Source organism: Oryctolagus cuniculus, chromosome 21, assembly GCF_051225735.1.
Source record: "Oryctolagus cuniculus isolate XC-2025 breed Fujian yellow rabbit chromosome 21, ASM5122573v1, whole genome shotgun sequence".
Classification (NCBI taxonomy): Eukaryota; Metazoa; Chordata; class Mammalia; order Lagomorpha; family Leporidae; genus Oryctolagus; species Oryctolagus cuniculus.
Genome location: NC_142887.1, coordinates 18,344,305 through 18,357,923, shown reverse-complemented (window position 1 = coordinate 18,357,923; position 13,619 = coordinate 18,344,305). Strand labels below are relative to the sequence as shown.

At 53.1% G+C, this 13,619-nt stretch overlaps 1 protein-coding gene across 2 annotated transcripts in view; it reads left to right on the top strand.

Annotated features, from left to right (window-relative positions):
- Nucleotides 1-1,090: 1,090 nt before the first annotated feature.
- Nucleotides 1,091-13,619, top strand: part of VSIG10 (V-set and immunoglobulin domain containing 10) — a 38,333-nt gene continuing 25,804 nt past the window's right edge. Inside the window, exons 1-2 of one of the 2 annotated variants that reach the window (XM_051826872.2) lie at nucleotides 1,091-1,362; nucleotides 6,132-6,413. In XM_051826872.2, coding sequence (XP_051682832.2) covers nucleotides 1,284-1,362; nucleotides 6,132-6,413 — 361 coding nt within the window. In that variant the 5' untranslated portion in view covers nucleotides 1,091-1,283. Of the gene's footprint in view, nucleotides 1,363-2,379; nucleotides 2,495-6,131; nucleotides 6,414-13,619 lie in introns of those variants that run through there. The other variant, XM_089323253.1, reaches the window with a different exon arrangement.

The following is a 13,619-nucleotide window of genomic DNA, read 5'->3' as shown; positions in this document are numbered from 1 at the left end:
CCTGGCTTCTGGCTTTGGATCAGCGCAGCTCTGGCCGTTGAGGCCAATTGGGGAGTGAACCAGCAGATGAAAGACCTCTCTCTCTCTCTCTCTGTTTCTGTCTCTACCTCTCTCTGTAACTTTGTCTTTCAAATAAATAAAATAAATCCTTTTTTAAAAACAGTAATTGAGAAAAGAGTTAAAGAAGGAGAAACAAGCTTTAAAAATTGGTTTCAAGAGGATTCTTTCACGGAACAACCATTTCAGTAAGAGGCCTCTGGGAAAAGAATGAATGATGTAACAGCAATCTAGTTCTTTACCCAACTTCCTGTGATGAACATTTCAAACATGCAGAAAAGTTCAATAACGTAGATATCTGCAGCTCCTCCTCTTGGGGCCTGCGGTTAATATTTTTCTGCCCTAACAGCGAGGTTTTTTTTGTTTGCTGTGTCAGGAAGTTTCTCCCGGGGCTGCGTCAAGTTGGGCTTTTCCCGAGGACAGCACAGCTCCGGCTTCCCCGTCTTCCCCGGCAGAGGCGGCTGGGACCCGGCCCGGGAGCCGGGAACCAAACCCGAAAACAAGTGCAGCTGTCGCGTGGCCCCGGCTCTCGCGGTGCGGGCTCCGCCAGCCTTTGCTTCTTTAGGCGACCTGAATCCCGCGGCTGCTCCTGGCTGCAAGGCTTAGGGATCGTCTTTCTCCCGCTCCTTCTCGCAAAGCACAGAAGGCAGCGATGGCGGCGCTGGCGCCCGTCCTGCGCGCAGGGGCACCCTCGACCGTCCCCGCGGCCCCGGGGCCCTGCCTGCCGCAGCCCCGCAGCCCCGCAGCCCCGCAGCCCGAGCGCCGCGCGGGGGCGCGTCCTGCGCCGCTGCAGGGCTCAGTCCCGCCCGGCTGTCCCTCGACCCCAGGCTGCCGTCCCGGGCGGAGTGGCCTCGGGGAGGGAGGGCCGGGCCTCCGCGTCCCTCCCCCAGCCGGTTTGCTCTTTGCATAAAGCGCTCCCCGGCCAAGGTGGAGGAAGTCTGGCTCCCGCCTGCAGGGGAGGCGGGAGGCAGCGCGCTCCGCTCCTGTTGTTTTCCGCCGGCGGGCTCAGGGGGCGGGGTGCGCCCTCCCTGCCGGGCCGGGCGCCCCGCGCCGCTCCCCGCGCCGGACTTCGGGCTCCTTCCCGTCGCCCCAGGCACCCTCGCCGGGGACCGCACCGCCGCCGCGAGAACCTGGGAGGAGCCGTCGGAACCCCAGGGGCCGGGGCCCCGGGGCGCACACCCAGCCCGGCCGGAGCCTGCGCCTCCTGAGCCGGGATCTGGAGCGAGATGGCCGCTGGCGGCCGGGCGCCCGAGCCCCGCGTCCTGATCTGTCTCGGGGCGCTCCTGGCCCGCTGGGTCGCCGCAGGTAAGGGGCGGCGATCTGCAGGGAAAAGTTGAGTGTGGCGAGGGAGCGGCGAGGAGGCGACAGCGAGGAACCCGGTTCCCTCCGTCCGCGAAGCCGCTCCGGGAGGGTCTTGGGGTTCGCGCTCGTAGCGGGGCGCTCGGTGGAGGGCGAGGCACCCTGCAGCCCGCCGGGGTGCGCAGAGGATTGGGAAACGGAGAGGCGCGGGTAGGAGGGAAAGTGATGGTTGGTTTTGTTTTGCGTTTGAAGCGGCGGATGTAAATTTCCGCTCTGGTCTTACCTGCCGCGCGGATGCTCCAGCCCGGGACTAGCACCTTAATTTCTTCTCCTCTCTCTGCCCCAGTTGGACCTCACCCATGGATTTCCTTACAGCCCACCCCTCACCCCCAAGCCCACCTGCGCCAATAGCGCTTGCAAAGCCCCGTCGACTTCCTTCACTCTCTAGATAATAATAATAATAATAAAGTTTATTTTGAAATAATTCCAGACTTAGAAACAATACTTTTCCTCACCCTTGACAAAAGGCGGCTTTACGGTCTTCATCGATATCCCTATGGCTCTGTTGCAAAAGGCCGGGTTGCTTTCAAAGATGGATAAAATGCAAAAACAAGGGGGAAAATATTATTCCTGGTGCTTCACCAGCTGATGCCTGTGCCCTGTGGGGCGGGTGTGCCAGGCAGGGAGGAGTGGAGCTCTGGGACAGGACGCTGAGCCAGCTGGCCCTGGACTCTGGCGGGCAGAGGGCTCCTGCCTATGTTCCAGGTCCAGCCCCGTAAGCTGGCCCTCAGGAGGCGGCTTATAAAGTGCACCTGAGCTTGCTAGCAGCACGTGCCAGAAGTTCCTGCGTGCTGGGCTCTAACATGTTTTTAGCTTGTTTTTAGCAATCGTTTTTAAAAAGAGCCCAAATCCCCAGAATCCAGATCCACAGTTTATCTGGAGAAATGCAGAGGTTTACTGTCCAGCTGGGAGGGAACTCCACAGCGTCCCTCCTGGTCCCTCCAGGGCCCACGACCTCCCCAGTGTGGTGCTAAACGCAGGGCCAGGGCCAGGGCCACGGCCGGCAGAACCCCAGGATGAAGTCATCGTTCCGGAATGAAGTGGCTTTCTGGTTGACCGCCAGGCACTACACCGGCAGGTGATGTCCGTCACCACGCCCAGATCCACTTTACCTTTGTGTGCAGTCCCCTGGGCCTCCTGAGCACCACGTATTTTTGTTGTTTGTTTTTCAAGTTAGGAGTGTCTTGGGAGGAAAAATATCCCCCCCCCCCCCGAAGACATGCTTGCTTCCATTTGACACCGCAGATGGCCAACCCCAGGTCTTTCTTGGGAGAAGGCACTAGGAAGAAAGCCAAGTGGTTGGGTGCAACTGCAGCTCTGCGCAGCCCCCGGGGCCTTTATACCGCCCCCTCCTCTGCTAGGTTGGGAGAGTAGGATCTCTTGGACAGCCTTCTAAAACCCACCCTTTTAAAGTGTGCAGTTCAGTGGTTGTTAGCGTATTAACGAGGTTATGCAATGAACGCTACCTAATTAATTCTATTTTCATCCCCCTCTCCCCCTGCAGATTCTGCCTCTGTCCCTGTCCCTGTGTGGCCTTTGTGCATTTGGGTATTGATGGTGCAGAGAGGCTGGACACTTGAGAAATTTCTCAGCAAGATGGGCTGCATTTGCTCCTGGTTCCCTAGTGACGGGTCCATGCCCCAGCAGGTGCACTTAGCACCTGTCAGTCTTCAGTGTGCATTAGAATCACATGGGTGGGGGCCTATGCGAGGCAGTGGGTGAAGTCCCATGCTGGTTCTAGTACGGCCTTCTCTCCAGCTCCTGCTAATGCACCTGGGAGGGCAGCAGAAGATGGCCCAAGGGACTGGGCCCCTGCCACCCATGTGGGAGACCCAGATGGAGTTCTAGGCTCTTAGGCCAGCTGGGGAGTAAACCAGTGGATGGAAGATCTCCTCTCTGTCCCTGTCTCTGTTACTCTATCTTTCAAATAAATAAATAAATACTTTAAAAAAATCACCTGGAGCTCCTATTAGACCAAGAGTGCTACTCCTCTTTACCTGGTTTCTTTTTTTTTTTTTTTTAACTTAAAGATTTATTTATTTATTTGAGGCAGAGCTACAGAGAGGCAGAGGCAGAGAGAGAGAGAGAGAGGTCTTCCATCTGCTGGTTCACTCCCCAAATGGCTGCAACGGCCGGAGCTGAGCTGAATCGAAGCCAGGAGTCAGGAGCCTCTTCCAGGCCTCCCATGTGGGTGCAGGGGCCCAAGCACTTGGGCCATCTTTCACGGCTTTCCCAGGTTATCAGCAGGGGGCTGGATTGGAAGTGGAGCAGCTGTGATGCGAACTGGCACCCGTATCGGATGGTGGCGCTGCAGGCAGAGGCTTAACAGCTCCAGCTCCATGTCTGGTTTTTGATGTAGATGTTCTGGGATGAACCCTGGCCATTTATGTTTCTAACAGGGCTACTGCTGCTACTCTGGCCATTTAAAAACAATGAGTTACTTTTTAAATTTATTAGGAAGAGAGATAGACTGAGATCTTCTACCTGTATACTCTCCAAATGCCTACAACAGCTGGGCCAGGAGCCTGGACCTCTGTCAGGGTCTCCTACATGGGTGGCAGAGACCCATGTCCATGAACTAGCAGGAAGCTGGAACTGCAAGCAGAGAGACTCAAGCGTAGGCACTCCCAGGCAGCGTCTCAGCTGCTGCTGCTCTGGGGTTTTGGGAGAAAGCCCGTCCTCACCCTCACCTGACTGACTGCTGCTTGTCCAGCTGATCTCACTGTGGTGGCCTGGAGGAAGTCCTGCCAGTCACCCCAGCGGGACTCAGGAGTCCCCTCTCAGACCTTGCCTGGTGTCCATCAGCTGCATTGTAATTGCTGGTTCCCTGTCCGTCTTCCCCACTAGACTGCGACCCCCTGGCGGTTTTTGTTTTATCCACCCTTGGATCCCTGCTGCCTATGACAGGGCCTGCCCCAAAATGGCTGCAGTCACTAGTGTCAGTCCTTTTATTTTCTAAGGATTTATTTATTTATTTAAAAGGCAGAGAGAGCAAGCGAGTGAGCTTCTGTTGGTTCACACTCTCCCAGATGGCTGCAACTGCCAGGGCTGAGAGAAGGAGCCAAGAATGCCATCCAGGTCTCCCATGTGGGTGGCAGGGGTCCAAGAATTTGGATCATCATCCTCTGTCTTCCTAGGCACATTAGCAGGGAACTGGATTGGAAGTGGAGCAGCCGGGACTGGAACTGGTGTTCGTATGGGTTGCAGGTGTTGTCGGCGGCTGCTTAACCTACTGTGCCACTGTACTGGCCCCCCAGCCTGTTGTTGTGTGGAGGTCCCAAGAGAGCTTTCACTGTGGGGGTGTTTGGACCTGAGAGGGAGAGGAGGAGACAGGCAGAGTGGCAGGAACAAAGCTGAGGGCCTCGTACTTCCAGCCCTTCTGAGTTTCTAGGCACACAAAGCCCACTGGGTGCTGTGGGAGTTATCTGGTATTGCTAAGTGCTGGCAATGGCCAGGGCTGGGCCAGGCAAGAGCCAGGAGTCTGGAATTCCATCTGGGTCTCCCACATGGGTGGGAGGAACCCAAGTACTTGAGCCATCACCTGCTGCCTCCTGGGGTTTTCATTAGCAGGAATTGAGAGTGAAGCTGGGACTACAACCCAGGCATTCTTTTTTTTTTTTTTTTTAAGATTATTTATTTGAAAGGCAGAGTTACAGACAGGCAGAGGCAGAGAAAGAGAGAGAGAGGTCTTCGAGAGAGAGAGAGAGAGGTCTTCCATCCGCTGGTTCACTCCCCTAATGGCCACAATGGCTGGAGCTGTGCTGATCTGAAACCAGGAACCAGGAGCTTCTTCCAGGTCTCCCACGTGGGTACAGGGGCCCATATGCCTGGGCCATCTTCTACTGCTTTCCCAGGCTGTAGCAGAGAGCTGGATTGGACATGGAGCAGCTGGGACTCAAACCAGTGCCCACATGGGATGCTGGCACTGCAGGCGGTGGCTTTACCCGCTACGCCACAGTGCCCAGGCACTCTTGATATGGGATGCTGGCATCTCAAGTATTGTCTTAACTGTTGCACCAAACAGCACCCCCCCCCATTTCAGTCCCAATTTGCATCATACTGGTGTTCATACACAGCACTTTTGAAGTCTCTGCCTGCAGCACATTTGCCGGCCAGTCACATCACTGAGTCTGCATGGGATTGCACTGCCGAGGCAAGGGGCCTGGACAGTGGCCAAGGGCGGAGTGGGGTGGTTTGCAATCCACCACAAGTTCATTGACATCAAGGACGGGCTAGGAATTCTGACCTAGCAGAGGCTCTGTGTGTAATCACATCTTAAAACCATGTGCTTGATTTTTTTTTTTTTTAATATCTTGGAGCTGGCCCCGTGGCATAATATGCTAAGCCTCCCCCTGCGGCACCAGCATCCCATTTGGGTGCTGGTTTGAGTCCTGGCTGCTCCATTTCCCATCCAGCTCCCTGCTAGTGTGCCTGGGAAAGCAGTGGGCCCCTGCACCCACATGGGAGACCCAGAAGAAGCTTCTGGCTCCTGGCTTCGGATCAGCCCAGCTCTGGCTGTTGCGGCCATTTGGGAAGTGAACCAGTGGATAGAAGACCTGTCTCTCTGGCTGTACCTTTCTCTGTCTGTAACTCTGCCTCTCAAATAAATAAATATGAATCTTAAAAGAAAAATCTTAATGCAGAGGGACTGTCCCGAAAGGGAGGCTGTTGGGAGAGCCAGTGAGGTAGTAACAGGCTGCCCTCTCCTCGCCCAGGATCTGGGGCCATGGTCATTGGAGAACTTCACGAGGACATCACTCTGCCCTGCGGCAACATCTCAAGGCCCAGGGGCCCAGTGACCTGGTACCGGATCGACTCGGAGCCCGTCTTCCTCGTCTCTTCCAACGCCAGCCTCCCACCGCGTGAACCTCGCTTTTCTCTACTGAACACCAGCGCCCTGCACATCGGGATGCTGAGCCTGCAGGATGAGGGAAACTACACCTGCCAGGAGACCCTGAACGAGACTCAGTGGTTCCGAGTGCGGCTGCAGGTGGCCAGTAAGTGGGGCTGTCGGGGCCGGGGCTGGTGCTGTCCGCAAAGCCTGGGGCGAGAGGAAGCCACAGGCAGGAACGTGGGCTTTAGTGCCAGAGGGATTTGATTGTGGGCTGTGCCGCCTGTATGTTCTCACCTGTCACATGGGGGCGTGAAGAATGGGAGCTTGGCTCTTGTTAATATCATTCAGAGTCACTTATAACCTACCCAGGCCAGACTGCTGACTTCCAGTCCTCAGGCAAGGACTGATTCCTGTGTCACCTTGAGTAAGCAGCTTACTGTCTCTGAGCTTCCGACTTCCTGCCTTGTTAATCGGGGATAAGGCACTGCATGCCTCGTCAGGTGGGGCACTTGCGTTATGCCATAGTGCTAGGGGCGTGGCACGACCCAGCGGCATGACTGGGCTTGCTGGGAGTGGTCTCTCTTGTTGCTGATTTGCATATATATTAGAGCAGGAGTTTGCAAGGGGCAGACTTCAGGCCATATTTGGCTTGCAGCCTGCTTTGGTATGGCCTGCAAACTATGAATATTTTTCTATTTTTAAATGTTGAAAAAAAACAAAAGAATATCTGTGACATGATTTTATGTGAAATTCAAAGTTCACTGTCTGTGAATAGGTTTTATTGGAATAGAGCCGTGCTCATTTGTTTATCATCTGTGACTTCCATTGCTGCTACAGTGACAAGGGAAAGTGGCTGTGACATGGATTGTATGGCCTGCAAAGCCTAAAATATTTGCTGTCTGTTTTTTTTTTTTTTTTAAGATTTATTTATTTATTTGAAAGGCACAGTTACAGAGAGGCAAACGCAGAGAAAGAAAGGTCTTCCATCTGCTGGTTCACTCCCCAGATGGCCAGAACAACCAGGGCTGGGCTAGGCCCAGGTGTACTAATGTGGAGACCAGGAGAAGCACCTGGCTCCTGGCTTCGGATCAGCGCGGTGCGCCGGCCGCGGCGGCCATTGGAGGGTGAACCAACGGCAAAGGAAGACCTTTCTCTCTGTCTCTCTCTCTCACTGTCCACTCTGCCTGTCAAAAAAAAAAAAAAAAAAATGCCCACATCTCATATTAAAGTGCTCAGGTTTGAGCCCTGGTCCCCACCCTGGGAAGCAGCAGGTGATGGCTTGAGTGCTTGGGCCCCTGCCACCCACAGGGGAGCCCCAGGTGGAGTTCCTGGCTCCTGGCTTCCACTTAGCCCAGCCCTGGCTGTTGTAGGTATTTGGGGAGTGAACTAGCAGATGGAAGATATTTCTCTGTCTGCCTTTCAAATAAGTCAAAATCAATCAATCAATAAAATTTTAAAAAATATAAGGGAGGGTCAGAGAGAAGCACTTAGAGGGACAGGTTTAGCATCTCTAATTCAAAATATCTGAAAGAATGCTTCCAGATCTGGATTTTTGGGTTAGCTGTGCTCGCCCAATACAATCTGCAGATACTCCAAAATCAAAAGCTCTGAAACACTTCTATTCCCAGACATTTTGGTTCAGAAAGATTCAACCTGCAGTGACATTTCATCCGAATGCTAAGGAGGAGCCAGCTGTGCAGTGATCAGAAGCCTTCCTGACAGAACCAGCACCCGTTCAGGGATGGGTGGAGCCAGGTACATTAGCAGGTGGGACAAGGCCGGTGTGGCAGGAGCTCGGTGCCTGAGAGGGCTGGACCTGGGAGACTGTGTGGACCCGGATAGGGCTGGTGTTAGGAGTGTTAGGAACTGAATTCTGTTCCCACCCCGCCACCTAAGATATGATAAAGTCCTAACCTCTGGTCCCTACCAATGTGACCTTAGTTGGAAATAGGGTCTTTGCAGATAGAATCACACAAGATGAAGTCGATTTAATTCGACAGAGTCCTTATAGGAAGAGGAAAAAGCTGTATGAAGACAGAAAGAGAGCCTCATGTGGTGACAGAGGCAGAGATGGGAGTGAGGCTGCAAACCCAGGCAAGGGGTGGCTGGTGGCCTCCTCCCAGAGCAGAGAAAGAGGCAAGGAAGGGAGCTCCCCGCTACGGTTTGGATGTAGCTTGGGTCCCTGCAAAGGCCATGTGTTAGAGGCTTGGTCCCCAAAGTTAATGATACTAAGAGGGTAGAAACTTAACCCAGTGATGGTATCTAGGAGGTGGGCCTCGCTAGAGGTCCTTAGGTCTCTGGGTGTGCCCTCAGGGAACTGTTCCTGCAAGAGGGTTGGCTCTGAAAGTGTGAGATGGGCCCAGCCTCTCTCCTCCTGGCTCACCGTCAACTCCTTCCTCCGCACTCGCTCTGCCATTGCTGTCTGCCACCCTCACGCCGGCCAAACCAGTGGGGCCGCCTGATCTTTGACTTGAACCTCCAAACTGGGAGCTAATGGATCTGCTCTCTTTACTAAGTGAGTTTCCTCATGTATTTCACGATGGTGACAAAAAAAACAAAACTGACTTCTACAACCCACCCAGAGCTTTCAGAGAGCACGTACCCTGCCGGCACTTTCATTTCTGGCCCCAGAGTTGGGAGAGAATACTTTTATTTAAGATTTTTTTTTATTTTTAATTTGAAAGGCTTGAGTTACAGAGAGAGGAACCAGGAGCTTCTTCTGGGCTTCCCACGTGGGTGCAGGGACCCAAGCAGCTGGACCATCCTCTGCTGCTTTCCCAGGTGCATTAGCAGAGAGCTGGTTTGGAAGTGGAGCAGCTGGGAATTGAACCAGAGCCCATACAGGATGCTGGCCTCACAGGTGCTGACTTTACCTGCTATGCCACAGTGCCAGCCCTAAGAGAATGCTTTTTTTTTTTTTTTTAAGATTTACTTTATTTATTTGGAAGGCAGACTGACAGAGAGAGAGAGACCCCCAAATGGCCACAACAGCCAGGGTTGTTCCAAAGCCAGGACCACCTGGATATTCCATCTGGGTCTTCAAGTGAGTGGCAGGGGCCCAAGTACTTGGACCATCTTTGCTGCCTTCGAAGGCTCATTTACAGGGAGCTATATTGGGAAAGGAGCAGCCAGGATTTGAACCATGGCCCTGATGTGGTTAGCCTAGGAAACAAAGAACTGTGGGTTGCAGGAGTTGAGATTTTTTTTTTTCTTTTTTGGACGCAGGAGAAATTCCAGGAGCTTCTGGCAGGGATGTGGCATTACTTGACATACACATGTGTGTATGCAGGCTTCAGACGAGCTCATCAAAGCAGGGAAGCCTGCACAGGGTGGTGGTGACCAGGGCCCGGGAGGCAGCAGTGCCCTTGATGGAAGTGCACAGGTTCAGAATGTGCAGTGGCTCCGCTGTTGGGGGTGAAGGAAAGAGAGGAAGTTTGCAGGGTCTCACAGCTGTGGAGACGTCTGCGTCTGCAGAGGCCATGGATGAATTCCTAAGATGAATGTGGGTGTAGCAAAAAATGCCAGCCATCTCAGGCCGGCTCTGTCTGGTCCCCACTGTGAGCTCACAGGCGTGTGCAGGCCTGTCCCTTCCTGCAGCTGCCCAGCAGTCCTTAGTCAGCCCCTCGGGTCCGTCTTGTCGGTCGTGTCTTCCCTCTGGTCACAGATGAGGGAGGTGGCGTTTCAGCTCTGGGTTTTATTTTTTTCAGCATTAATCCAGTTTATGACCACTCTGACACTGATTTATTAATTGTTAGCTAAGCTTACCAGAGATGGCTAAGAACCTGTTCTCCTTATTGCCCTGTAGGGAGAAACAGACCAGACCTTATTAACGGAAGTGAACTAAGATTTTTGAAAGTGTCGCTCATTCAAATGGGGTTTTGTGCTCCCAGAAAGAAAGTCCTGTGCCCATCTGAGTCTTTGAAAATTCTAGGGGGCTTCAAAAAATCCATGGAAAAAGGAATTAAAAGATTAGTTGAGGGTTAGCACTGTGGCATAGTGGGCTAAAAGGGGGCACTGTAGGGGCTGGCGCTGTGGCTCACTTGGCTAATCCTCCACCTGCAGCGCCAGAATCCCATATGGGTCCTGGGTTCTAGTCCCGGTTGCTCCTCTTGCAGTCCCGCTCTCTACTGTGGCCCGGGAAGGCAGTGGAGGATTTCCCAAGTGCTTGGGCACCTGTATCCGCGTGGGAGACCAAGAGGAAGCACCTGGCTCCTGGCTTCAGATTGGCATAGCTCCAGCCCTAGCGGCCATTTGGGGGGGGGTGAACCAACAAAAGGAAGACCTTTCTCTCTGTCTCTCCTTCTCACTGTCTGTAACTCTACCTGTCAAATAAATAAATAAAAAATCTTAAAAAAAAAAAAATAAAAGGGGCCCTGTAATCCAATATGGGTACTGGTTCGAGTCCCGACTGCTCCACTTCTCTAGCTCTTGGCTATGGCCTGGGAGAGCAGTAGAAGACGGCCCAAGTCCTTGAACCCTTGCACCCTCATGGGAGACGCAGAAGAAGCTCCTGGCTCCTGGCTTCAGATCAGCTCAGCTCTGGCCGCTGCAGCCATTTGGAGAGCGAACTAGCAGATGAAAGACCTTTCTCTCTGTCTCTCTCTCTCTCTGTCTGTAACTCGGCCTCTCAGATAAAAATAAATAAAATCTTTAAAAAAAAAAAAAAAAGATTAGCCGACTCGGGAGGCAGTGTTTGGCACAGCTTGCAACACAAGCATCCCTTGTCGGAATGCCGCTCTGAGTCCTGGCTGCTCTGCTCCCCATCCAGCTCCCTGCGGATAGTGTGCCTGGGAAACCACTGAAGATGACTCACGTCCTTGAGCCCCTGCCACCCTCATGGGAGGCCTGGATGGAGCTCCTGGCTCCAGGCTTCAGCCTGGCCCAGCCCTGGCTGCTGTGGCCATTTGGGGGGCAAGAACCAGCAGATGGAAGACCTCTCTGTATCACTCTCTGGCACTCTGCCTTTCAAATCTTTTTTAGAAAGATTAGTTTGTTTAGATACAAAGATTTTTTGAAGTACATGCATAGCTTCTTTTTAAAGAATTTTTTAAATTTATTTTTTATTGAAGGACAGAGTTACAGAGAAAGGTAGAGACAGAGAGAAAGACGGGTCTTTCATCCACTGGTTCACTCCCCAAGTGGCCACAACAGCCAAAGCTGAGCTGATCGGAAACCAGGAGCCAGGAGCTTCTTCCACGTGTCCCACATGGGTGCAGAGGCCCAAGGAATTGGGCCATCCTCTGCTGCTTTCCCAGGCACATTAGCAGGGAACTGGATCAGAAGTGGAGCAGCTGGGACTCAAACGACGCCCATATCAGATGCCAGTGCTGCAAGCCAGGGCTTTAACCTGCTGTGCCACAGCACGGCCCCCATCCATATTCTGTGATATGCCTTTTTCACGAACTTTTGAAGATCTTTGTATTTGTGGATTTCAGAATTTTTTCTCCAAAATAAACTCACCTATTTTTAATTTTTTAAAAGTCATTTACTTTATCTATTTTAGAGGGAGGGAGGGAAGAAGGGAGAGAGGGAGGGAGGGAGAAAGAAAGAAACACAGAGCTCCCATCATCCATTGGCTCATTCCCCAAATGCCCATAAAAGCCAGGGCTGAGTCAAGCTGAAGCCAGGAGCTGGGAACTCAATCTGGGTCTCTCATGTAGGTGTCAGGGATCCAAGTGCTTGAGCCGTCACAGCTGCTCCTGCCATGGTGCACATTATCTGGAAGCTGGAATCGGAAGGAGAACCGGGACTTGAACCCAGGCACTCCAATATGGAATGCAGGTGTCCCAACCTAGTGCCTTAACCGTGGGGCCAAGCTCCTGTCCCTCAACTCATCATTTGATTCCATTTTGTATGAACTTTTTGAAGTACCGTTGTATGTAGGGTTCCTGACTGGTGTGGGGCTTGTTTGTGGAAACAGGGCACAAATGGTTCACCTACACCAGAGCCCTCCTGAATCTCACTCCTTGTTGCCATTCCAGGAGGGCCCTGGGCAAAACCCCAGCCCCTTCCAGGTGTCTGGGAGCCCCTTTCTGTGCCTCACGGAGGGGCCAGTGGGGCAGGCTTGCCACTCCGGATTGCAATTTGGCCCTCACTTTTGCATAGACTTGGGAATGTGGATTGAAGCTGATGCACCTGCTGAGTGGCCAAGAACATCTACTCGGAAATCCGACCGTCTGGGTTCACACCTGGGTCCTGCTGGCTGCTTTGTGACCATGGAGAAGCCCTTGAGCTCCTCCAGGCCTAATTGTATCCGGGGACATGGGACCCAGCTGCAGATCTGCAGTGCGCAACAATGATGTAAATGTGCGCTGCACAGAGCATACACTTGGCCCCTGCTACCCTCATCTGTTGGTGAAACCCGTGACAGGGTTCCCGTGGGAAATGCACGTTGAGCAGCCCGCGGTCAGCTCATGTGTGGGGCTTTCCAGCAGGACTTGCTGTGGGTCAGGGACTCCATGGGCCAGACCCTGGGTTTTCTCATCTTCACTGACTCCTCCTTAAGGAGAAGTGTTTGGCAACATTCTAATATGGCCTTGGAAACTGGGAGGGAAGGGAGTGGGGAGGTGCAATCTTTTTTTTTTTCTTTAGGATTTATTTATTTATTTGAAAGAGCTATAGGGGATGGGGGAAGAGACAGAGAGAGAGAGAAAGAGAAGGAGAGAGAGATCTTCCATCCACTGGTTCACTTCCCTAATGGCCACAATGGCTAAAGCAATAGGTCCAGGTTGAAGCCAGGAGCCAGGAGCTTCTTCCAGGTCTCCCACGTGGGTACAGTGGCCCAAGCACTCAGGTCATCTTCTGCTGCCTTCCCAGGCACATTATCAGAGAAGGGGATCTGAATTGGAGCAGCCAGCACTGGTATGGGATGCTGGCATTGCAGGCAGTGGCCTAATCTGCTTCACCCTGGGGGCACAATTCTGGGGATGACCAGTCTTATCTGTAAGTGGCTTTGGATGTGGGAATGGGCAGAGGTGCTGCAGAAACAGGAAGCCAGCAGGAGGAAGACCGATTGCTTTCTCCCTGTGTACCCCTGGACATCTCTTTACCTCACAGCAAGGCATTTGGTGCCTCTGCCTTCTTGGGAGTTAGGTGTTCTATAGGCCTGGGGGGTTTTCACCTGTCTGGACCAGGCATTCATCCTGTGCTTTTGTCGATCATCCCTAACAAGAAACTGTGCCGTTTGACGATGCAAAGGTAGAGTTGAAAAATGTGGCCTTCGTGATTGGGACACAGCTGCTAAGAATGAGAGGCTCCCTGGCCCAGAGCAGTTCAAGGCTGCCGCAGCTGTGTATCTCATCACCTTCCTGTCCTCTCCTGCCTGGACTTGGAGCGGGTCTGAGGTCAGAACAGCGCGGCGTGTTTACCT